This window comes from Pantherophis guttatus, chromosome 2 (genome assembly GCF_059756535.1).
Source record: "Pantherophis guttatus breed Tessera chromosome 2, ASM5975653v1, whole genome shotgun sequence".
In the NCBI taxonomy this organism is placed as follows: Eukaryota; Metazoa; Chordata; class Lepidosauria; order Squamata; family Colubridae; genus Pantherophis; species Pantherophis guttatus.
Window position 1 is genome coordinate 127,677,795 of NC_142064.1, and position 26,872 is coordinate 127,704,666.

Sequence of the window (26,872 nt, forward strand, 5' to 3'; positions counted from 1 at the left end):
TAAAATGCAATTCAATGGTGAGAAAAGTAAGGTCCTGCACTTAGGCAGGAAAAACCAAATGCACAGGTATAGAATAGGCAGTACCTGTCCTAGGTGTCCTAGTGGACCACCATTTAAGTATGAGCCAGTAGTGTGCTGCAGCTGCCAAAAAAGCCCATGCTGTCCAAGGTTCCATCTAGAGAGGGATAGTATCAAGGTCACAAGAAGTGATAGTCCCACACTATACTGCACTAGTGACACCACATTTGGAATACTGCATTGTTGCCACGATACAAAACAGATGCTGAGACCCTACAAAGATTGCAGAAAAGAGCAACAAGGATGACAAAGATTCTGGAGACTAAACTCTACAATGAATGGTTAAGAGAACTAGATATATCTAACCTCTCAAAGAGAAGGATTACTGGTGACATGATAGCTGTCTTCCAGTACTTGAGGGGCAGTTACAGAAATAAGGGGGTTGACTTCTTTTCCAAAGCACCCGAGGGCAGGACTAGAAGAAGCTCATTAAAGAGAGATCCTACCTGGAACTAAGGAGCGTTAAAAAAAAATTGCCACTGGATTGTCATTTTAATGTAATAGAAATTTGGAAGGGGCTGATTATTAAATATGTGGGGATATTTAGAACTGTTTTATAATAATTCCATGTACTTTCTGGAGCATAGACCTCCAAGTGTCATTTGAAGAAACCCTCGTCTCCTTGAAAAACCCCTTCCCCCAAGCATTACTGCTTGTAATACCACAACAATCGCATCCCTTTGTGCTGATACCGCCGAACTTCCTCGATACACAATAGCTCCTGCAAATGCCCTTACTTCTTTTTGCAGCCTACCCAACTTGCTTCCCTCTGACCCAGTTTACTTGCCACAATGGCCGCTGCATCAACATCAATTGGAGATGTGACAATGGTAAGTTTATACTGCATGCAATGTCCTTCTGTGTTGGCTGGAACGGTGAGGTCAGAAACAAAAGGGAGTCTGTAAGGGTGAACTGCAGATTCTTTGGGAAAAGATGGGCTTGGAATTCGTTTTCTGTATTTCCCATCTCTGCATGACAATGTTTGCTTTAACATGCTATCTCTTCATCTTTGCTTCTGTGAGAGAAGCTAGCCAGTGGTGAAATCCAATTTTTTTTTACTACCGGTTCTGTGGGCGTGGCTTGGTGGACATAGCAGGGGAAGAATACTGCAAAATCTCCATTCCCTCCCCACTCCAGGGGAAGGATACTGCAAAATCCCCATTCCCTCTCCAATCCTGAGGGAAGGATATTGCAAAATCTCCATTCCCACCCCAGTCTGGGGCCAGCCAGAGATGATATTTACCGGTTCTCCAAACTACTCAAAATTTCCGCTACTAGTTCTCCAGAACCTGTCAGAACTTGCTGGATTTCACCCCTGAAGCTAGCCCTGTATCATATCTGGGGTTCAATGAGCTCTTACTTACATCTCCCAGATATCCCCATCTAGAGAGAAGTAATACAAGCAGCAAGCTTCACATCTTGACTTGAGATCTTCTTAGCTATGCCACTCTAGACTTTCTGTTAGGGTTGAGTAAGCAGATACTGGTCTCATCCAAAGTACAGCATATTCCTTAGGTTGGAAAGTCAATTGTTGTTTGGCCCACTGGAAGTTTAGCAGGCAAGTCCTTTGAATGGGGCTTACTTCAAGATCTCTTCTGCTCATTAATCACATTGTGTAATCACATACTTGTCCAAAGATGTCAGGAGTTCGAATACCCTGTCAAAAGATCTGGGTTAATGAAAATGAAGATTAGATGCCTCCACATCCTCCCACACCTTCCTTGAGGAAAGCTAGTGGGTGGATTTTGTCTTAAGCTTGGAGTTTAAGGGCAGGTACAGAATTAAATAGCCAAATGTTGTCTAGATTACCAAATTGCAAGTAAGTATGTGATTTTGCTTTTGGCTGTTTTCCACTGCACTTGGAGGATTTGAACATCAAGAGAAAAGTACATGATTGTTTTCTCTTGACACTGGGAATTTTGTGTGGATGGGGGCACTCAAACATTGAATTACAAACCTGTATCCTGAAATGGGGGAAAAAAATACCTGTAATTTTCCACCAAGATGCTAGTGAGATGGAAGCAGTGATGGAATTCAAATTTTTTTACTACCAGTTCTGGCATGGTGAGGCTTGGTGGGCATGACTTGGTGTGGCAGGGGAAGGATACTGCAAAATCTCCATTCCCACCCCACTCCAGGGGAAGGATACTGCAAAATCTCCATTCCCACCCCACTCTGGGTCAGCCAGAGGTGGTATTTGCCGGTTCTCTGAACTACTCAAAATTTCCGCAACCGGTTCTCCAGAACCTGCTGAATAGCACCCCTGGATGGAAGGAAATTGGCTGTTAAATTGCTGCTAGTTTTTTTGTTATTGTTGTTTTTAAACTGTCTTTTAGAGGAAGAAACGCACATACTGTAGCTCTGTTCCTTTCCCCATTACATTTTTATAAGTAAAAAAGATAGATGCTTATTTGCCTTACATGGAGGCTGAGATTGTATATTAACGATCAGCTATGATTTTGATGAAATGCGAGTCACGAACCTGACTTGATTAAGAACTTATTTTAAACTACTGGTTTGTATGAGTCAAGGTAACCTCACTTCACACAAATCAGACTTGAGCACATTTACATGGCTTAATGTAGCCAACTTTCAATTCTGATTTTGAAGCAGAGGCTGAAAATTAAGGAAAGAATTTAGAGTATCTCTCAGGAGAGTAATGTAGGTTGCCCTCCTGATCTCTTTTCTCCTGTTGAGGATTAAAAATAAGGGGGTATGGATTCTGTCTCATCCCCTTTCTGTGTTTGACACAATTCTCTTGATGCCCTTCCTCCTTTCCCCTCTGCATGTTCTATCCTTTGGATGCCAGTTTGTCTCCATCTTCATAGTTGATTTCTAGTTTCCTGTTGTCTTTTTGTTTGTGTGTGTTGATTGGGTGGGTTGACATGTGTTCACCATGCCCACTCTCCTATCTTTTCTGGTTCGTTTCTGTTTCAGAAAAGGATTGTGGGGATGGCTCTGACGAAAAGAATTGTCCAAAAGGCAACGGTTAGTGCATAGATCAACATGCACCTCACCCCTCCTGTACTCCTTGACTCCCCCCACAAAAAAAGCTGTCACTTGTGCAATTTCAGTCCCTGCAAAGACTTAGCACTTCCTGTCTTTGTTTGGGGGAAGTTTTGTGCACTGATAAATCTCATTAGATGGGCAGGTAGACCATTCTGGAGCTTGCTTGTGCCACAGGTGCTTATCATTTCCCTTATTTTGAAGGCCATCAGATAATGTTGCTGCCCCTTGCCTTGAGATCCAAAGAGTTCCTAACTTTAAAAGGAACTCCTGAGCCAGAAACATATGCCAGTCTTCTATGTGTTCAAACATATGCCAGTCCCTTGCTTCTCAGCAAGGATGCCTATGAACAGCATCCAGAACTTTCTGAGAACCAAGTTGTGGGAAGGTTAAGAAAAGGGACTGTTATGATTTGGGGGAGGTGTGATTTGAAATATCTTTGCTTAGAAGGTGGCGCAGTGGTTAGAATGCAGTATTGCAGGCTAACTATGCCCTCTGCCAGGAGTTCGATTTTGAACAGCTCAAGGTTGACTCAACTTTCCATCCTTCCGAGGTTGGTAAAATGAGGACCCACGTTGTTAGAGGCAATATGCTGACTCTGTAAACCGCTTAGAGAGGGCTGTAAAGTACTATGAAGCAGTACATAAGTCTAAGTGCTATTGCTATTGCTATTTCATGGCTTCCATAGCATTTGAAACAACAGTGCATCAGATTAGATGTGCTGATAAAGCTAATTGAGTTAGAAAAAATGCTTCTTTTGAATCTCTCTCTGGGCTCTAGAGCTTGAAAAAGGGCCAGTAAGCTCAAGAGCAATGCAAGTTGCCAAAACCAAGAATTTTTTTTAGCAGTAGGAGCAGTCTTCTCCACTAGTTTTGCTAAAGGCAAAATAAAATCCAACCATGCATGGATAAGCAGTAATAACTTGATTCATCAGCACACTTATCCATAAATTGCTAAATGCTAACTAAATAAATGATCCATGATTTATTTTCTCTATCAGTGCTTATTCTTACTTAGAAACAGATATTTCAAATAAACAAGAACATCCCAGATCAAGATAGCGCACATGCTAACACATGCAGAGATGTATATGTACAGATGGGCATTGTTTTGAATCTCAAGAAATACACACATTAAATTGATCCCGGAATCCAGTAATGTGATAGATTCCTTTCACTTCACCCACTCCCCTTCCCCCATGGTGCATGTGATGATCTATGCAGTTTCTGTGTTTTCTTTATAAATTTTGTTGCTATTCTTGTTGCTGTTATTATTGTTTAGCAGCTTCTTTAGTGGTAAAAGCTCTCGGGGCAATGCATAAGCATGTTTGGCTAGAGTATGCATGGGGTAGAAGGGTAGAATTTATGCAGGCTTTGGGGAATTGGGGTAACCCATGACAGTGGATGCATTGCTGCCTTCTTGACTTTCTAGCAGCCTATCAGCTAAAGGAAGTCTGCATCTAGCTCAGAAGGGGAATTTTGGGAGGGGGGGGAGGGAAATGCATGGAAGGGTTGTGTTTGCCCCCCAGAACCCAGTAGACTGCCCTTCTCCCCCATTTCTTGTTTCCAGACAACGACTGTGGGGACAACAGTGATGAAGCTGGCTGCAGCCATTCCTGCTCCAGCAACCAGTTCAAATGCAACAGTGGGCGCTGCATACCTGTCCATTGGACCTGCGATGGGGACAATGACTGCGGGGACTACAGTGATGAGACACATGCCAACTGCACCAATCTGGGTGAGAATAGGGCGCATTTGGAATGGCTTCTGTGTGGCACCAGCCGACATCTAACAATCTGCCCTGGAAAAATGCTACGCTGAGCAGATAACACACTGCTCCGTAAAAGCTTTCTGTGTATTGTTCCATTTGGAGATTTCTCCTCTTTTTTTTTTTTTTTTTTCCCATTTTGAATACATTATTGGTGGGCTTGGTAGTCTGTATTTTTCATTAAAATCTATACAGGTAAGATTTTATTTATTGATTAGCCCTTGGGCCATATCAAAGTGCAGAGTTCCAAAAACAAATTAGTACTAGTTTGATAAAAGCAATTTAAAATGGAATTGGATAAAATACAATTTAAAATGAAATTGGAATAAAATACAGTGTAAAATGAAACTGGAATAAAATACAATAATTTAAGATATAGATAAAATTTGATAAAATTATATTTTGGTGTCAGTCCTACAATCTACCCCAATGAGTCCCACATATGCAGATCTCAACCAAACCATTTTGCTTAAGGACTGTGCTGTGTTAAATGTTATTTTCAGATTCTGGCCACACATTAAAATCTATAGAAGTAAGGTAAAAATTAAAAAGTAGGCTTGTTCTGACACTAGCGTTCAGTGAAGAAAGATGACTCAAAGGTTAGTTGTAGCTTTTCCATAGAAGATGCACAGATCTGTAGAAATATATATCTGCTAGAATGAAAACATTTTTACCCATAGCATATGTGAAGTTTGAATTATTTTTCATTGATACAAAATACTAGATATTGTTTAAAAATTTGCAGCAATAGGCCTCATAAAGTATGTGCCAGGAAATGCTTTCTTCTCCCTGGTTACGGATGTTGGTCCGGAATTGTTGTGGCATTTCTAGATTAATTTCCCATGTGCCCTCTGGAAACCAAAAGATCTATTTAGCATCTGGGACGGATCGTTCTAATACAGGGGTGTCAAACTTTCAATGACACGTCATCACGTGATGTATTGTAACTTTTTTCCTCTTCGCTAAAACGGGGATGGGGTGGCCAGCATGTGACGCATCCAGCCTGTGGGCCACGAGTTTGACACCCCTGTTCTAATACATCCATCCTTCCTATGGGAAGGCACTAGTTACTTCCATGGCAATCAGAGGGTAATCTGATCATGATAAAGGATAAAGGACAGGTGCTAATGATGCATACCTTCAGATCACATACACACCTAATCTAATGTGTGGCTTCCTACATGGGTACAAAAAGTGGTGAAAATTAATATGGCATGTCTGAAAACCATTTCCAGTTGATAAGAGCATCTCTACCGTGATATGTCCTGCAAGGTTTTTTTCCTTGTCCATTTAGCAGTGCTTTGGTAGTGTCCAGCTCTAGTCCTTAGTACTGTCCCAATTAACATGCTATCTCCTTTCTTTCCCCTCCAGCAACCCGCCCACCTGGAGGCTGCCATATAGATGAGTTCCAATGCCGACTCGATGCCCTCTGTATTCCCATGCGCTGGCACTGTGACGGCGACACTGACTGTATGGACTCTAGTGATGAGAAGAACTGTGAGGGTGTCACTCATGTCTGTGATCCAAATGTGAAGTTTGGCTGCAAGGATTCTGGTAAATGGCATTGCATTATAGGGATGGAAAATGCAACTAGATCATTGCGTACATCTAGACCGCTTTAATATAAAAATTCTGTTATATCCAGGACTTATTAAAAATAACTGTGGTGTAATGAATAGCAGCCTTTTCAGACAATGGCCATTCGTTGTGGCTGGTATGGAGCATTACCCTGTTTCCCCCAAAATAAGACATCCCCTGATAATAAGCCCAATTGGGCTTTTGAACGCATGGCAATAAGGCCAAGCCTTATTTCAATGTTCAAAAAAATATAAGACAGGGTCTTATTTTCTGGAAAACACAGTAGTAAATCTAAATTACAATACAGAGCCTGGATAGCTCTGCGGACAAGGCACTGTAATTTAACACAAGCTGTCTGCAATTAAAGTAAGTTCGAATCTCGCCAGGCTCAAGTTTGACTCAGCCTTCCATCCTTTCTAAGGTAGGTAAATTGAGGACCCAGTTGACCCAGTGGGGGCAATAAGCTGACTTTGTATAAAATATACAAAAGTATGAAGGCTATTGCTTAACGCACTGTAAGCCGCCCTGAGTCTCCGGAGAAGGGCGGCATATAAATCAAATTTTAAAAAAAAAATTAAAAGAGATATTGCATGGGAATAGCGATATAACATAGGATTTTGGCATTGGCTATTACAGTTGCGGCAGATTTCTTGTAATCTTACAGATTTGGGTAATTTTTAATTATTAACATCAACAGAATGTCACAGATGCCGCCTTCTGGGTGCAGGACTGTGATGAAATTCTGCATTACCCAGTATTAATTACCCTTCAGACATTTTTGCTCGCAGATGTTTATTATAGCAGCAACTGTTTATTTAAAAAAAGTTGAGATGTAGTAAACTGAAACTTGGCCCAAACTGTTTGGGTGTTTCACAGTAATTTGTAAGGGCACTGGGTCTCATTGTCCCAGTTATGAATGAAGAAGATCTAAATAAAAACAATATCTGAGGGGCCTTTGGTGCTCTCTGAGCTTGGTTGTTTTCTTGCTGGCACTGACAATGATGCCTAGTTTGGATAATGAATTGTCTGCAAGAAAACAACCTAGTTCAGAGAGCACCAAGCACCCCTCATGTCAACCCTGAGCTACAAATATTCTCCTTTATTGGAAAAGTCAATATTTGCCTACACCCAATATATTTTTCCTCTGTCCGCAGTTTTATTAAAGAAGTAAGTATGCATAAGGTCTGCTGTTCTGGCCTGCTAAATAATGAATCAACAAGGGGCTACATATTTCTCATTTTTAAATAAAAAGTCTAGCATGATCTACGTACTCCTCATTCTCTTCAAAGTTTGTATTGTTTTGTATCATCATAATTGCTGCAATACTGTCCATGAACAAGAGTAATTGTGTGCATACCCAAACATGCACATCACATAGGGTCACTTGACCTACAAAAACCACACATCAGTTGACTCCTTTGTATTAGGCAATACAAGTCAAACAACAGCTGGTGTTTATGATCTTCTTCATTCTTTGGCCCTTAACTAATCCAGAAAAACAGAGTTCTGTAGCTTTGAGAGCTTTTTCGGTGTGCTTATTCTTCTCAGAAGCAGGAGGGGAGTGGGATGTAAGAAAACAATACGTTGCTGTTTGAGAAATTGTGAAGGTTACACAGCTGGATCGACTCCTGAGTTTTTATTTTTGTTTTATACTTTTTTCTTCTTCTCTGGTTTCCTGATTACTGCTTTGTGAGTTAAAGGAGTCTAATTGGGGAATGAGAGGGACGCGGCGGCTCAGTGGCTAAGATGCTGAGCTTGTTGATTGAAAGGTCGGCAGTTCACTGGTTCGAATCCCTAGTGCCGCATAATGGAGTAAGCTCCCGTTACTTGTCCCATCTTCTGCCAACCTAGCAGTTCGAAAGCACGTAAAAAATACAAGTAGAAAAAATAGGGACCACCTTTGGTGGGAAGGTAACAGCGTTCCGTGTGCCTTTGGCGTTTAGTCATGCCGACCACATGACCATGGAGACATCTTCGGACAGCGCTGGCTCTTCAGCTTTGAAACGGAGTTGAGCACCGCACCCTAGAGTCAGGAACGACTAGCACATTTGTGCGAGGGGAAACGTTACCTTTAATTGGGAAATATATGGTTAAAAAAAAAAGGGGTGGGGTGGGGGGAGGAAGCAATCCTCAAAAAGAGAACAAGGGGCTGCCTCTCCTCCCCAGTATACAGTTAGAGGAAATTCCAGATTTTCTTTTTCCACCTTTCTCATTTGTGTTTCTTAGGAATTTTAAAGATTAAAAGATTATATAATATTATACATTAAAAAGATTAAATGTTCTTAACTTTTGTCTCCATTTCTTTCCAGCCCGGTGTATCAGCAAAGCTTGGGTATGCGACGGAGACAATGATTGTGAGGACAATTCTGATGAAGAGAATTGTGAGTCTTTGGTGTGCAAGCCACCCTCCCACACATGTGCCAATACGACATCTATCTGCCTCCCTCCTGAGAAACTGTGTGATGGAATTGATGACTGTGGGGACGGGTCTGATGAAGGGCAACTGTGTGGTGAGTGTCAGGCAAGGAACAAATTATTCGGTCTTATGTCAATGTTGTCCTTTCTCTAAATGATCTTTTCCAACCTACTGTCTTCTCAGGAACTTGGGAAAATAGCTCCCAGAATTCCTGGTGAATATAGCTCTAGGCCAGTGATGGTTAATCTTTTCGGCACTGAGTGCTGAAACTGGAGCGTGCGCTTGCCAGAGCACCGGAGCCCGGAAGAGAGCAGCTGTTCGGTGCGCATGCACGGATCGGCCAGCTGCTCTTCTGGGTTCTGTTACGCACATGCACGCCAGACATCTGGTCCGGGGTCCATGTGCGCCGGAACCCAGAAGAGCAGCTGGCACCAGCACGCAAGCCCATAGAGAGGGATCTGTGTGCCACCTCTGGCACACATGCCATAGGTTCACCATCATGGCTCTAGGCCCTTGCATGTTTTAAAAACTGTTGAGAAGTTAACCTCCATTTTTCCTAAGATCAGGGCCTCTTGTTCATCTCTTGTGAAAAGTGATAAATACATTGTAGGAGATGTAAATATTGAATAGGCCTTGTTTGCTTGTTTATGTCTCATCTATGAGCATAAATAGATCCCGTTTTAATTTGGTTTGAAGAAACAAGGCAAACATCATAGATACAGCTAATGTAGAGGCCTATAAATCTTGCTAGTAAACAGTGAGTGACTTGTTTGGATATTATGCAGTTTAATGAGTTAGAAAGTTCAAGACTGTTGCTCTCATTAGTCAAAATGAGGCCACTGATGCTGTGGAAACAACCTTTGGACCAGAGATTAGTATCTAAACTCATACTTACAAATGTGCAGTGGAAGATGCTTATTCCATCCTCATGGTGGTAAATTTTAGGTGACTTGCTTTTGTACATGGAATTCAAAGACCTCAGTTAATTCATTGGAGGATTGAGAAATTGGACCCTAAGATTCATTTGTGAATCTTAGTGAAATGGTAGGGAGCTTGTTTGTGGTATTGAGCTTGTTTTCAGTGGGAAATGGTAAAGAACTTTTTAAGCAATTGTTTGTGGACAATTTGAGCCAGTAGCTTGAATTTCTCCCCATCGTTTTCTGTGCTGTTTCTGATCCAGATCTTTGCTCTCTGAGCAACGGGGGCTGCAGCCACAACTGTACAGTAGCACCAGGTGAGGGCATTGCCTGCTCGTGCCCTCTAGGAATGGAGCTTGGTGCTGATAACAAGACTTGCCAGATCCAGAGCTACTGTGCCAAGCGTCTCAAATGTAGTCAAAAGTGTGAGCAGTTCAAGTACAATGTGAAGTGCTCTTGCTATGAAGGATGGATGCTGGAGTCTGATGGCGAGAGCTGCCGCAGTTTGGGTAAGTCCTCAGTGAGCTTTGTCCGCTTCAGAATAATGTGTTGGACTCATTGAAAAGTAGAGGCAGTGGATATCAGATTTTCAAAATCTACAAAGAAGTGGGCCTGCCCAGTATATTAAGTTAGTAAATATAAATTAATTAGGATAACATTTCACCCATTAAATGATAAGCATCTTGGAAATGAAACCAATCTTGGCTTGTATTTGTGTAAGCACCTACTTTTAAATATCTGTTCATCAGGATCACATGACGTTTTTAGAAATATGTTTTTAAAAAAACATTCACCCACAAACATTATTCTATAGTATGTAGAATCATCCATCTAAAGCAGGGGGTGTCAAACCTGCGGCATCACATTGTAGTCATGTGACATATCACGACTCCCCCCCCTTCACTAAATGGGGTGGGCGTGGCTACCACATGACACATCCGGCCTGCAGGCCGTGAGTTTGACACCCCCGATCTAGAGGAAGATTCCTTTAAAGAGTATTCTGGCCAGTACTTCAGTCAGTTTGGACACACAACTCTTTTCAGAGCTGAGGAGGCGGTACCGTCCTTTGTTTCCCTTCATCAAAATATTCTCCTTCTGGCCACTAGCTGCTAAAGATCTAGCTTTGGGTATCAGAAAGAAAATTCCTCTTGACACTTTTCCCCACAGACTTTCGTAGAGGGTCTGAACAGGTGTTACAAGGAACCTTGGCTTTGTTCTGAAACACGTCACTTCTCATAATAGGTTGAGGAGTTGATTCTTGGGGGTATGTGGGGTGGATTCACTGTGATTCTTCTATTATTCTTGTGGGTTTAAAATGAATTGCTTGTGAAACTGTAGGCTAGAGATCAGTGGTGAAATCCCCCCCGGTTCTATCTGGCTCACCAAACTGGTAGTGCCGGCGGGTTCTATTCGGTTTACCGAACTGGTAGCACTGGCGGTGGGAGGTTCCGCCCATCTGCCAGGACGTCATTACGTCCCATTTTTTCAACATCTGTGCATGCGCAGAAGGTTCTGTGCATGCGTAAAAGAGGCCCACACTCGCTCCCGTTCCCGAACTGGTAGCGAAGGTAAGTGGATTTCATCACTGCCAGAGATGCTTTCACAGGAGTATACTGTGCCCCCTATATGATTCACTGAGACCTTATGGGGAATCATAGGATGGACTGAGAAGATTCGCTTTAATGAAGAACTGATTCAAAACCTGAGTGCTGGACTGCATCCAGGATTTGGCTCAAACTGTAAAAAGTATCCTATGAAGAAAAGCTTCAGAAGAGGACATCTTTAGAAGAAAAGGGCAGAGGACTACATGGAGCCCACTGAGGCTTTTTCTGCAGGATACCAATCCACAGACACCCCCCATTCCATCCCTCTGGAAAAATAGCAAAGCCAAAACCATAATGACGGATGGAGATGTGGGCTAGGTCCCTTGAATCTGTTTTGTATGTGAGAAGAGTAGTAGGTCAGTCTAAGGTTCTTGCCTTTTTGGAAAACTGAATGGGAAAGAGACCAAAAGTGGAGTTAGCAGGAGGGGAGGGGGAAGTCCAGCTTGGTGTTTTCCGGTAGTCAAGAAACACAGCAGTGTTCCTGTCCTTTAGGGACTTGCCTCATTCTGCCATGTTGCCGCTGGCAGGCAAAAGAAAGACGGCTCTGTTCCCAAGGCTCCAGGGAAGGCTGGAAGAGGGAGAATTTTAAAAAGATGCATGAATGTTCAGTTGCAGCATGGTATTCATTCCCTCTTGTATGAAAAAGGGAAGGCTCAGGCGAGAGCTTTGGACCTTTGCCTGTGGGAATCGCCATCCACAGATTACCTTGTGACATGAATAAGTACTAGGATAATGAGCCCTTGTCCATATTTCAGGGATTGTTATTAATAATTTATCATGATTTATGGCAGTGGTTATGTTCATTAAAATCCCAACCCTGACCATCTCGGCAGAACAGGAGATGAATAGAATTGGAAAGGCAAAAATGATGTTAAAAACTCAGAAGATTGAAAGCTAATTTGTTCCAAATCTATTTTCAAGTGAAAGTGTTTGCTGCGGGAGCCCTCTCAGGAGATGCTCCTGGGTTTAAAAGATCATGAAAATATAATAGCGGCAGTGATCAACATTCCTCTTTCCATTTTTAGACCCGTTTAAGCCTTTCATCATCTTCTCCAATCGCCATGAGATCCGGCGTATTGACTTACACAAGGGAGATTACAGCGTCTTAGTGCCTGGTTTGAGAAACACCATTGCCTTGGACTTTCATCTGAATCAGAGCTCCCTCTATTGGACTGATGTGGTAGAAGACAAGATATACCGGGGGAAATTGCATGAGAATGGAGGTGAGTACAGAGTGGCTTTGGGCCAGTCACTCTCTCTTAGTCCTAGGAAAAAGACAATGGCAGACCATTTTCAAAAATATTATCACGAAAACTGCACAAAATTTTCCAGACAGTCACCAAAGACTGACTCATGCACCTGCACACAGATGTGACTGCTGTAAAGTGATGATTTTTTCCCCAAAAAACATTTCCCCCCTAGAAAGTTTATACTTTTAAAATATGATGTGCTTACAGTCCATTCTAACCAGGACAGTTAGGCTTCCTTCTCAACCTTGTATTCACAGATGGAACCACAATAAAGAAATGAATTGTGCATAAGTTTGTTCTGCTGTTATCAGCTGTTCAAACCTTTAAGAATGATTGGTGGGAATATATATATATAATTAAAATATGAAATAACAGGGCCATTGGAGTTGGTTAAACATTACTGAAGCTTTTTAGGGCTACTGTGCTTTTAGATAAAAGCTTTATTTGCTTCCTGTCTGGCACAGCTGATGAATTGCTTCTTTGTTGGCGACATTCTTTGTAGTTCATTATTTTAATTAAGGGTCTGTTTATTTTTGCTTTAATTGCAAATGAAAATAAAGCTTTGACAATATTTTTATTTAAAGAAAAGAAGCTTGATGAATTTTGCTGCTTTGGCAATTTTGACCAAAGCAGCAACAGAGGCTGCTTAAACCTTTTGTTATTGACAATTTTTCAGTTTCAGATTGGCCCATGTAATTCATGTGTGCGTTTGTGAAGATAATCACATATCTTTTTTTAAAAAATGCTTTTGGAGAAAAGATGTACATAGCCATGAAAAAGCATTTTCCCTGTGTTAGGGAGGCAGCATCTTTTCTAGCAGGAAAGCTGAGATAAAGTGACAGTCTTGTAGGAGGTATTCCCTCCTTTGAGCATCTGTAGTGTTTGTTGGAGGAAAGTGGGCACATCTCACCTCACCCGAATTCTCAGTTTTGGATAATGGGGCTCTGTCTCTTAACGTGACTCATAGAGTGGAGGAAGAGAAGGAATAGCTATCTCATCTCTGTTGATCAGAGAAAAAAGCAACAACTGAGCAATATCAATCTGTCCATCATAGTTCAGACAAGCCAGGATTACTCATTTCCTCAATGAGTGCCTTAGTCCAGTCCGCAAACAATGAATGTTTTTGCCCCTCAAGATAGGATAAATCTAATAATAATAACTCCCATCCCACTACAGGTAGTTCTTGACTTACAGTAGTTCATTTAGGGACCACTTGAAGTTACAACGGCATGGAAAAAAATAATTTATGGTCATTTTTCACACTTATGACTGTTGCAGCATCCCAGAGTTACATGATCAAAATTCAGACACTTGGCTACTGATTCATTTATAATTGGTTGCAACGTCCCGGGGTCATGTAATCAACCTTTTGCGACCTTTTGATGAGCAAGGTCAATGGGGAGGCTAGATTCACTTAACAACTGTGTTACTAACTTAACAACTGCAGTGATTCACTTAACAACTGTGGCAAGAAAGGTTGTTAAATGGGGCAAAATTCAGTTAACAACTGTCTTGCTTAGCAACATAAATTTTGGGCTCAATCGTGGTCATAAGTCGAGGATTATCAGTATTTGTTGAGCTAAAAGCACTTTTATTTTCTGGTGGCTATGAGGAGGAATGTGGTGGCTAAGACATTGAGTTTGTCGATCGAAAGGTTGGCAGTTCAGCAGTTCGAATCCCTAGTGCCGCGTAATGGGGTGAGCTCCTGTTACTTATCCCAGCTTCTGCTAACCTAGCAGTTCAAAAGCACATAAAAAATGCAAGTAGAAAATAGGGACCACCTTTGGTGGGAAGGTAACAGCGTTCTGTGCGCCTTTGGCGTTTAGTCATGCCGGCCACATGACCATGGAAATGTCTTCGGACAGTGCTGGTTCTTCGGCTTTGAAACAGAGATGAGCACCGCTCCCTAGAGTCAGGAACAATTAGCACATATGTGCGAACGTTTACCTTTACTTTTATGAGGAGGAATGCAAAGAAGGACAGGTCGTAAATCGAGAATTATCTGTACTTCTGACAGTTCGTCTCGGTTTTATTTTGTGGTTTATTTACAACCATTTGGCACAGGTGCTGTTCAGCATTTTCTTTTGGATTTTGAAATCCGTGTCCCTGTTTCTTTTAAAGATTGAGATCAATTCAGGAAGGTAACATGAGTAACAGAGGGGTTGAGCCACTCAGTACTCTGCATAGTAGCCATCCATTGGGAAAGTGAGGAGGAACACAAACTTGCTTTATGGCTGACATAAAGTCTAGGACTCATTGCTTCACTAAATTTAGATAAAGTGATAAAGGGGTATTAAACTTTGCTTTGCGACTGTACCCAGATATTGCTGGGTACAACTTGGCTTGGAAATGAAGGATAAAAATTTGTTCTGACTGCCATAGGAGCTGGCCAATCAGCACTGTGCACCTATAGCTTCTGCTTAAGTAAGATAAAAAAAAAAATTCTTGAACATAGTTCTGGGGAAAACGCTGGACCTTTGCCACATTTGTGGTCAGTGTGCTTCCACTGAGAGCTCGCCCGTCCATTAAGTAAGCTGTGGTATTGGAAATCAAATCCCAAATGGCCACATTATGAAACAATTGCCAGCTTCTTGCATTATAATAAGCTCTTTTTGCTGGTTCTGGAAGAGTAAATAAATAGATAGCTAGCAGACTGAGCCCCAGTGAGGATGAACAAATGCTCCTTGGGGTGATTAGATTAGCCTTTCTAATCTGTGTGTAGTAATTGAAAGCCAGTTAACTCAAAGCGCAGCAGGCCTTCAGTTTCAATCCATGAGATGTTGCCCTCAAATACAGTAGACAAGTGTGGCTAACTATAGGGCAGCTACCGGATCCTCCTCACTCGGATTCTTGGGAACAAAAGACCTTACAAATTTTATCTTTAAAATTCTTTGAAGTAATTATTGTAATCGCCACTGCAAAAACCTTGTTTAACCAACGTCTCAAAGAGATATAATAAGCGCTTTGTAAAATTCCCTAGGATACATTTCTTTCCGCTGACAGGAAAATGTGGAGGTGCTAGTGACTCTGTCCGACACTGCATTCGTCGTAATTTGTGCAGTGCTGAACTATCCCTGGATTAATCACACTGACCCTTTATTGTAAACCCTAAATAGTTCATAGGTGTGAATCTGGATCTCGTATTTTAATGAAGATGTTTTTGTGTTTAGAAAACATCAAAGGAATCATTCTCTTCTCTTCTGAATAGCTTTTTTTAAGTACTTCAGTACAGATAATTGTTGGTTAATGACCATTCATTCAGCAACTATTTGAAATTACAAAGGCGTTGAACGAGGATACTTGGCTGGCCCATAAATAAGTTGTGGCTGTCACAGCAGTCACATGATCATAATTCAGGTGTTCAGCAACCGACTCACAATTATAACAGTTGCAGTGTCCCACAATCCCACCATTGTGATTTGTGACCTTCACTGCCAGCTTTCAATAAGCAGAGCCAATGAGGAAGCCAACAGGAGGCCACAAATAGCAATCATATGAAATCACACTTTATAGCCACAGTAGGCATTGCTGTCATAAGCGGGTATAGTCACATGATGTCAAGCTTTATATCCACAGCACTTAGCAATGGGGTTCTCAGTCCCAATTACTAACATTAACTGAGGATTACCTGTAAATTGGTCTATAAATCCTTCAGGGAAAGCTGAAACATGAAAAGGGCTTGAGATACCTTCAAGATGAACCAGTCTCTCCTTCTCTTTCTGCATTTCTACCATCAGAAATAGCAGTGTTCAATCCCTGTTAAATGATACCTTCTTTCTTTTAAATGTTGATCATTATGTTAGAGTTAATTAGCATTCTCAGAGCTTCCCTAAATGATAATTACAGCCTAGCAACTGTTTCAGCAAAGAACAGGGCCTAACCTGATTAGTGTCTCAACAGAGCTGGTGATGGGGCACTGGGTGATCAAGGGATTGCAGAATATCAGGATGGATTTTTAGTATGTCCCCACTAAAGGACTTTCTGTCCCTTCTCCCTATTCATCTAGCTATGGATTTGAAGCCTCTTGGGTTACTCAAACTTTGATTGTTGTTTAAAAAAAACCCCACCCCTTGCTCTCAATAAAGCCATTTAAAATTGAAATTAGTTTTTCACATATCTTTATTTTAATACCTAAAACTAGGAATCCTTTGACTTGTCCAGAGATTAAAGTTATAAATGAGGCTAGAAATGAGATTTTACCATATTAGGATCGGGACAAATTTGCAAGAGGGCGCTTGTTTTCTGTACATTTTTAGTTTTAATTCTTAACTGTTAGGTATAGCCAGAATTTATGAGGTGTGGCATGTAACTATAGCTTATATCTAAATAAAAGATAGCAGATACTTTGGAGGAATTCCTATTTTACCCAATGGAAAGAAAAGGCAACATGGTGAAAATGACTGAGCTAATTCTCCTGTAGGCTCTTTGGAATGAATTCAGCTACATGCATTCTGTTTTAATAACTTGAGCAATTTAGCAAAAGCATGGTTTCTTTCTCAGAATGGATTACATTTACATGTCACAATAAATTTACTAATCTCTAAAGTGGCTATAATCTCTCCATTGCTCGCATATTGTAAGATACTTCTTGAAGAAAGCAATGAATCCTAGATCATCTTTCCCCAATCATTCAGATGTGTGGGCCTGAATTCTGAGAATTCTTCAGCCCATGTAGTCACAGGTGAGAATTCTGGGAATGGGAGTACATATAAACAAGAGTGCTCTCAAGGTGGGGAATGCTATCATAGATAATTACTACCCATTCTTCAGACTGTCTGATCTAAGATCCAATACAGAGTAGCAGCAACTCTCTTTCAGACTTTCTGGAATCAGATTGATTATTTAGATGTGTGGATTCTAGATATTTTCAGGCTGAATAGCTTGATAATGTGGTAGGCCATGAATTAAATACGTGACAGTGTTTCTAGTGGTTCTGCTGGTCCTCTCAATGACATTTGGTATTATCCATTAAGATATTTTTCTTGAAATGTTATTACAGAACTTGGAAGCATCTTTACCCATTTTTTAATTGAGAGAGAAGATCTTGGGAAAGTTAGATCACAGAAAAGAATTTTAAAAGATGCTTTCAACATGAAGTGAAGCTTGTCTGGATAATATGAACAATCACTGATGGCTTCTATCCCAACTATCTTTTTTACAGCCCTAACCAGCTTTGAGGTGGTGATACAATATGGGCTAGCTACTCCTGAAGGACTTGCTGTGGACTGGATTGCTGGCAACATCTACTGGGTGGAGAGCAACCTGGACCAAATTGAGGTGGCTAAACTAGACGGAACAATGAGGAGCACCTTATTGGCTGGGGATATCGAGCACCCTCGTGCCATCGCCCTAGATCCACGATGCGGGTATGAGTCTGAATGTAGGGGATGAAGAAATCTATGAGCAGGAACTGATTTAAAAACACAGTGGAAGGTTGGGTACCACAATAACTTGCCCATGTGGATTTTGGTAAAATATATTAATCTTTTAATCCATTAGCAAACCTCAACCTCCATTTAGCATTTGCACAGGAGGAGACAGTAAACCAAATGTTCACCAGATATTTGTATCCTTAGGAGGGGGCTGGGTTTATTCTGGGATTTGATCCAAACGGGGCAAAACCATAGAATGCTAGTCATGGTCATGAATTTAGCGTCAAGAATGCCTGGTGTTTTGTTTATAAGCAAACTTCTATCTGCTACTAGAAAGATGTCCTGGTATTTATTATTTATGTGGTATCCTGTAGAATTTTAAAACCAAATAGGTTCCTTTTAAAGGGTATGTCTGCACATTCCTCAACTGCAGAAATTGAATTAGATCCTCTCTGCAGTGAAATTCCAACTTTCCTAAAAATATTACCAATGTAGAAGGATACTCTTTATTCCGCTCTAACCCTTTCATAAGAGGTAGATGGGATTGATCATAAACAGACTATTGAAGAGCACGGGAATATTTTCACATCACTTTAGAAACAAAATGAAGGAAATTGTGCCATGTAGCACTCTGCATACAGACTTTCTGAACTCTGTAGAAATGAAGCATTGCTTTTAAAAGCATAGTCTTATAAGATTTGCCTGCATTCGCATTCAACAGCTATGGAGTGTTGCAGAGAGGATTGATATCAGATCACTGTTCAGTGTCTCAAAGAGTGAATGATTGACAGTGAATATTGCAGTATTACAGAGACTACTTAAACTATTTTCCTGTGGCTGAAGAGGCATCTTTTTTTTGACTCTGTGTGTCTGCCCACTTTTCCCCCCAGGATTCTCTTCTGGACAGACTGGGATGCAAGCCTGCCTCGCATTGAGGCAGCTTCCATGAGCGGCCAAGGCCGACGTGTCATTCACAAGGAAACAGGCTCAGGCGGCTGGCCAAATGGGCTCACAGTGGACTACCTGGAAAAGCGTATACTGTGGATTGATGCCAGGTGCGGAGCAGTCAGACACCAAATATTCAGGGGTTGAGATTCAGGGTAGAAATTAATCATTTCTGGGCGAGGGGCTGGGGAGGGATTTTTATTGAGAAGCCAATCCAGATCCTCTTAAAATGTCCACATCTTCCCCTTTATAAGAATCTAGGTTTGGTATTTTTATTTCCACTGACGATTGGCCCTTCAAAATCTTGCTTCTCGTGCTACTTCTTCCTTCCTTCCTTCTTGAATTAGCCTCAGAGATCATTTTACTTAATGCAAGATCACATATTGAATGTAATAATGCCAGTGTAATATAGACTACCATAGCTGCAATTGGGAATGGTTATCTTTGTCCAAGATATGTTTCCACACACCCCTCCTCCCCTCCCCCCCCCCCCCCCCCGAAAACATTGAAAAACCGGAAGCATTTCCTTCGTGCTCTGCAAAAAAGGTTCTCTGTCTATTGGGAGTAATTCTACATCAGTTGCACTTTGCAGAGCTGTTATTTAATTGAGGAGAAAGAGAAGAGAGTCTCCTATTTTGCTGTAATATCCCATTGAGTCTTTTATCCTGAGAAGGCTGTAAGAACACAATAACTTCCTCTTTTCTGTCTCTCACAGTAACGATACGCATAATTACTATAGTTACTATATTAATGTAATAAAACCTTAGTAAGTAAGACATTATTTGGCTAGCGTATTAAATGCATTTTTTTTGCTATAGATTAGAGACTAATAAACAAATCACTGTGTTTTATAATAAACTTGGCATGCCTTTAATAGACTCCAGGGCAACATAAAATAGGTACTTCGGCTTACTTTCCTAGAGTGATGTATTTCATGCTGAATTGCTTTCTGAAAAGAAAAGCCTTTGATTGGAAATGTATTTTTCCATTTATAAGTATCTTGCTCTCTCCGTCCTTCGTCTTTCTTTGTTTCTCATGTCTTACTTGCAGCTTCTTTGCTTAGCCATATCTTTCATTATTTATTTATTTGATTCGTCAGGCAAAAATTACACATTCGAACAAAGAAAATAAGAAAATGATCTTGTGGTACCAGTTCTACTTTGCACTCACATGTTCCCACGCAGCTCTTGAACTCGTGTCTCTTGCTTCTCATCCCTCCTTTTTCCTGCTTCTGGGTATGTTCATGTTGATTTGTCATCTTCTTTCCCCAGGTCAGATGCGATCTATTCTGCCCTCTATGACGGCACCGGCCACATTGAGGTGCTGCGAGGGCATGAGTATCTGTCCCATCCCTTTGCTGTCACCTTGTACGGTGGCGAGGTGTACTGGACTGACTGGCGCACAAATACCTTGGCCAAGGCTAACAAGTGGACAGGCCACAACGTCACGGTCGTGCAGCGAACCAACACACAGCCCTTTGATTTACAGGTCTATCACCCCTCTCGCCAGCCTGTAGGTGAGCCATGATGAGGGAAAGGGGGCAGTCTGGGGAATGACATCAGGTTTCAGTCTGTGAAGTCAACATGGGCACCAGAAGTTTGTCACAATTGCCACAGCTATCTACTGCTGTGTTTTAAGGTAGCCATGCTTGGCTCCAGAGACTTTGCATCTAATGGATACAGGAAGAAACAGTGACTCCCACTGATGTGTAAATGATGCGGCCAGTGGAAGCTAGTTGGGTAAAACTAGATTGACTATAACTAAGAGTGTTTTTTCCCCTTTAATTGGTACCATTGCTTTCTTTTTTTGGTGGTGATAGTCCCAAAGATGCTTTCTCCAAAAGGCAGCTAGATTTTCTTGTTTTTTTTTTTTCTTTGAAAACATTTCGCTTCTCATCCAGAAATGTTTTCAAAGAAAACAACAACAAGAGAGGAAAGTCCAGTTGTCTTTTGAAAAAAAAGCACCCGTGGGGGACAACCATGGCCTGGATGATTGAGAATCACCACCGATACTTGGAGATGGTTGGAATTTCACAAGAGACTCTTTATAGTCATTGTGCTCTGCCAATGAGTATAGTCTCCCCCCAGGCACCTATTTGCCAATTTTTGGTATTATATCTTTCAGTAAGATGAGAGAAGCAGTTACAAGTGAATTGATTATTTGATCATAGAAGCTTTTTATTTATTCCCCAGTCTCCTAATAAAGGCACAGATTCTGGATTTAATTTCACTGCTCAGGGACAGTACTATCTTGGATCCATTGCCATGTAGAGCTTATTTTTCAGAAACCAGTGTCTATGCCCATTTCTTTACCTGCTTGTATCAATTTCTAAAAGACTGACTTTCCATAGTATGTTTCGTCATAAGCAAGATTGGTGTGCTGCAAGAACATCTAAATTATGAGGCGAGGGAGGAGCGGTTTTAAACTAAAATAATTCCTTCTCTGATAAATTGCAGAGGCCATTCTCATTCAAGTATAGCATAGTAGATAATGATCTCCTTATATGGTTGTCAGATGCATATATCATTTAGTTTGTGCACTTAATCAGGGTCACTTAAAATCCTGGAAATTCCTGTCAGTTAACTGGCCTAAATTAGAATGGGAAAAAAATTATTCCAACAGTGATACTATTATACTTGGCATGGATAGATGGGATAGAGAGGTACATACGGTACATAGATAGACAGACAGACAGACAGACAGACAGACAGACAGACAGAAAGACAGACAGACTCACTCACTCACTCACTCACTCACTCACTCACTCACTCACTCACTCACTCCAAGGATTTACATACCAAATTATGTTCTGATGTTGATGGCAAAATAACAGAATTACCTTAAAAAGAGCACAAGGAACAAATCTACAGTAATTATATCTGTGTATTAAAGCTTCACTGTGGAGTGGTGTGGTGGCCTAGACGTGGAGCTCTCGCCTCACAATCAGGAAGCTGTGAGTTCAATCCTAGATAGAGGCAGATATTTCTCCCTCTGGGCACACTGAGAAATTATCTGCTGAACAAAATTCCGCATTGGCGACAGGAAGGGCATCCGGCCATTAAAACACTCTGCTAGCTCCATTCAGTTTCCCAGACTCCACCCCACAAGGGATTATGGGGTCTTTAAAAGAAGAAGATTTAAAGCTTCACTATGATTTATTATTAAAAATGAGATGGATACACATGGAGATTTTTACACACTATGAAGTACTTGCACTTACAAGACTCTACTTTCTGATAATTTGGAAATTCTCCGTAGACTGTAGGATTGGCTTTTCTCCTGGTCTGTCTCTTACATTTTCTTTTTTGGCACTTGCACTTTTTAAGGCAGTAGTGCAGGGCTCTCCCAAACTTGGCAACTTTAAGACTCGTGGACTTCAACTCCCAGAATTCCTCAGCCATCCATGAAGTCCACAAGTCTTAAAAGTTGTTAAATTTGGAGATGCTTGCTCTAGTCTAGGGAGAGCAAAAGTACAACCCTACAATGCTGGACAATCCAGAAGTCCAGTCACAATGGCCTTTTTCCCTTGGGCTATATATGCCATATACCCATTCCCACACAGAGCTATGCATTCTGCTTTATTTAGAACAAAGTTGTGAGGAATGTAATCTTATAACCTTTTTGTTCTTCTAGCTCCCAATCCTTGTGAGGCCAATGGAGGAAAAGGCCACTGTTCCCACCTCTGCCTCATCAACTACAATGGCACTTACTCCTGTGCTTGCCCCCACTTGATGAAGCTGGATAAGGACAATGCCACCTGCTATGGTAAAGGGAGTGAATGGGATCCAGGGTAAATCGGGAGCTTCTCCTGCAAAGATAGATAATTTGAGATTATAATAGTGCTTTATCGCTTCCTGTCCCTATCTTTCCCATTTATTTTAGCTATTGATACTTCCTAGGCGATCTTTCAGAATGGTTCACAGGTTTTTAGCAAATGAGAGTAAAAAGCACAGGAATGTTTAAATGTATAGCCAAGTTTTCACCCACTTGTATCAGTTTTTAAAAGACTGATTTTCCATAGTAGTCATAAGCAAAACTTGCATGCTGCAACAAAACATTTAAATCATTCTCTGATAAATTGCATCACTGAAACCCCAAAACAGGTTACTTTCCCATCTCTTCAGGCTAAATGTTTATTGATTGATTTATTCAATTTGCTAAATATTTAGAAATAATTCAATTGAGAAAAAAAAATTAAACTCGCCCTCAGTCTGAACTTTGGAAACTCTTATACCCCAGACCTGTACCATTAATGAATAATCTATTTAAGAATCTTACAAGTTTTGGAAAGTCTTTATACTTGCAGAGTCCTGATGATAGTGAGTTTCCATCATCTGGTCTTGCCTTTTCTCCCCATCTCCAGAATTCAAGAAGTTCTTGCTTTATGCACGCCAGATGGAAATCCGAGGGGTGGACATTGACAACCCATATTACAATTACATTAACTCCTTCACTGTGCCTGACATTGACAATGTGACTGTGGTTGACTACGATGCTCTGGAACAACGTATCTACTGGTCAGATGTCCGCACACAAACCATCAAGCGGGCATTCATCAATGGAACTGGCGTTGAAACGGTTGTTTCTGCAGGTGCGAATTACTTACATTGTCCTCTCTTCCAAAGCTTCCCAACATTTGTATTGCTTTTTGACTTGGCTATTGTTAAATGAAATTCGAATATTTGATGGACAGCTTTTTAAAAGGCATTAGTTTAGTTAGTTTAGTTTAGTTTATTTGATTTGTATACCGCCCTACTCCCGAAGGACTCAGGGCGGTGAACAGCCAACAATAAAATACATAGATACAAAAAATTTAAAAACCAGATAAAATCAAATTAAATCATTTTGGCCCAGACAGATTAAAACACCCCAATAATTTAAAAACAGATTAAAATTTACATATTTAAAAAGGGAAGAGATTAGGCCAAGCCCGCCTGATGGAATAAAAAGGTCTTCACAGTGCAGCGGAAGGTGCGCAGATCCGGGATCCTCCGTATCTCCGGGGGGAGCTCATTCCAGATGGTAGGTGCCCCCTAGAATATTTAACTTTTACATTTTATTTTAATTAAGTCTAATGCCAGGTACAGGAGCATTCACTGAGTTCAAAGCACAGAAGAGTTTATTATTGCTACCTATACACAAGAATCTGGTCAAATAACAGGCAAAGCTAAATTGGCACTAGATAAGGGTCAAAGGAAATTCACAAGTGGCTGACTTAGGTCTCTTGTGGGAGCGCAAAAATTCCAAACTGATGACACATTTAACCCCACCCTCAGGCTCAGCCTGCAGGTCTGCCACACCTATATTCCTTGCAGTTTCTTATCATTATTCTACAGGGATTAGCTACTTTTGCAATCAATAGTTATCATTGTGGGATTCATTGAGGCTGTGTAAATAACACAGAGACATCTCACAAAACTCCCATCATTTTTCAGTTTTTTTCCTTCTTTGAATTATGGGAGGAAGTAGGCAATATGGCCCCCTCTGGCAGCACATCCTAACTTTCTTTGTATCTTTCTGGGTTTCACATCTATTCCTATTTATTTATTTGACTTTGGGCAGCTTACAGCAGTTAAAGAAATACATTGTCTATTACTTTGCAGATTTACCCAATGCTCATGGCTTGGCTGTGGATTGGGTCTCTAGGAACCTTTTCTGGACCAGCTATGATGCCAACAAGAAACAGATTAATGTTGCCCGGCTAGATGGCTCCTTTAAGAATGCTGTGATTCAGGGACTGGACAAACCTCATTGTTTGGTGGTTCATCCTCTCAAAGGGTAAGTCTGAGTCAATCAAGAATGCTGACAAAGTTAAACAATAGGGTGGAGTTTCTGAGAAACAGACTGAAACACTTTCCCTTTCCTTTTTAAATTAACAGCTTTTTAGTATTATTTCTGAATGTATTAACTACATGTTATTTAAACAAGCTCCATGAATTGAGGTTTAATGGTGGTTTATTTCACTCCAGTTACAACTAATGGCAGTTTATGTGGAAATATTAAATGTTTCTTGCTTCCTTGTTGTAAATGCATCAGAGGGGAGCAAGGTTATGAGCCCAGGTTCTTCAAGACATATCCTCATGACATAACATATCCTTTTGTATATTTCCACAGTGAATGTATAATCTGAATAGGGAATTAAATGGAAAAAATTGGAATGGCAATTAATGCAATTTCCCTGCTTCTTTCCCAGGATTTTACAGTGATTGGATTTTCTTATCTAGTTTTCCTACCTTAACATTTTTTTTCACTTTTAGAAGTAAAGAAAAGTTAAAAAAAAGAAAAAAGTACGAGAAATAAGGTTTATTTCTACAATGCATTTCCTTTTGTAACCTTAGGATCTGCAAGAATGTAATATAACATATGTCCCATAATTCCAGAGTTAGATAATATAACATTCTTTAGGTGTTTAGCCGTAACCCTCAAATTTTTGCTGGAGGGGATCTTTCTTTGGCACGTGCTGAAGTTCTTAAGTTTTGCTTGTTCTGTTCTATTTTAAGCTCTTCTTGCAAGATACTTACGACTTGACTATTCTGTTTTGTTCTTTTGTTCTCTTTTTAAAAGCAAAAGTTGGGGTTTGGGAAGTCATTGCTTAAATTTTCTGAATGAATCCAACAGGCATGCTTAAGTGGATTTACTTGATGCCTAATCCCCATAACCGGCTCTGTTGCATCTAGACATTCTTTCTTTATCTTTAGGCCATGCACAGCCCAGTAGGAATAGCAATAATTGTATTCAAGAGTCTGACTCCCTTCAGAATTAAAACTGCTGTTTCTGAATGATATAAAGAAGCTGTTTTAGAGAGAGGTCCTTTTCATGACTGAAAAACTGTCTTGAGGTGTATCAAGGGCTGGGTATGTGTGAATGTGAACCTACCAGCTAGTTTATGACATATTATTAGGCAAGGTAAACCCTTTTTCATTTGGCAAGAGACTATTCATCAAGGAGATACCTGCATTAGAGGGGTCCTTGGTGCTCTCTGAGCTTGCTTGTTTTCTTGCTAACTAGGTAACATCATCAGTGCTAAGAAGTGCTGTTTGCTGTCAATTTATATTCTGGTAACTTGCCTGTCTGTGGGTGAGGGCGGTCTTAGAGATTCTTTGGTTGGGCTGTATACTGATGGCTCTTTGGCAGTTTCTTGATTGGGGTATTGCTTGTTGGTCTGAAGTTAACCTTGGAGCTAGAGCCAAGGTGGCACAGTGGTTAGAGGGCAGCACTGCAGGATACTTCAGCTGACTGCTAGCTGCTGTTCGGCAGTTCAGATCTGAGCGGCTCAAGGTTGGCTCAGCCTTCCGAGGTCAGTAAAATGAGGACCCAGATTGTTGGGGGCATATACTGTCTCTGTAAACAGCTTAGAGAGGGCTGCAAAAGCACTATGAAGCAGTATATGTCTAAGTGCTATTGCTATTGCTAATCTATGCTGATCTGGGTGCTGATTACTGCTGGAGAGGTGCTGGAGCCTTTTTTCTTCTCTTGGGCTGGCTGATTGTCTCTTTTGCATTTCTCATCTTTAGTAACTTTAAGATGGGTGGACTTTAACTCTCAGAATTCCAGGAGCATGCTGGCTGAAGTTGAGAAACATTCATATAAACCTTTTCTCCACTTGACAAAATGTTTGGAAGAAAGGAGATAAATTTTGATTTGCTCTCTACCACTCAACTTCCTGTAAGGCGTTCTTTTCTTCAGATGAACTCTTACCAGTGTAAAGCAAATGGCAGGGACATTTCCAGGGTATAATCAGCCAATGTGGGGAAGGGTATAGCACTGAATGGTGGTTCCTTTGTTTCATAGGAAACTCTACTGGACAGATGGAGACAGCATCAATGTCGCCAACATGGATGGAAGCAACCGCAGCCTTCTCTTCACCAACCAAAAATGGCCTGTTGGTATGGAAGTCATTTGCATTGTTTCTGTAGTAGCATCATTATGTGAAATGACG

The 26,872-nt window shown here is 40.9% G+C and overlaps 1 protein-coding gene across 3 annotated transcripts in view; it reads left to right on the forward strand.

Annotated features, from left to right (window-relative positions):
- The window catches only part of LRP1 (LDL receptor related protein 1), a 336,417-nt gene that overhangs the window by 218,068 nt on the left and 91,477 nt on the right, over nt 1-26,872 (forward strand). For all 3 annotated transcript variants that reach the window (XM_034419253.3, XM_034419254.3, XM_034419255.3), the window contains 13 exons: nt 828-908; nt 4,654-4,821; nt 6,223-6,405; nt 8,739-8,939; nt 10,026-10,271; nt 12,392-12,589; nt 17,778-17,982; nt 18,879-19,043; nt 20,205-20,449; nt 22,567-22,698; nt 23,297-23,524; nt 24,537-24,711; nt 26,725-26,819. In XM_034419253.3, the coding sequence (XP_034275144.2) occupies nt 828-908; nt 4,654-4,821; nt 6,223-6,405; nt 8,739-8,939; nt 10,026-10,271; nt 12,392-12,589; nt 17,778-17,982; nt 18,879-19,043; nt 20,205-20,449; nt 22,567-22,698; nt 23,297-23,524; nt 24,537-24,711; nt 26,725-26,819 (2,322 nt within the window). The remainder of the gene's footprint in view (nt 1-827; nt 909-4,653; nt 4,822-6,222; nt 6,406-8,738; nt 8,940-10,025; nt 10,272-12,391; nt 12,590-17,777; nt 17,983-18,878; nt 19,044-20,204; nt 20,450-22,566; nt 22,699-23,296; nt 23,525-24,536; nt 24,712-26,724; nt 26,820-26,872) is intronic.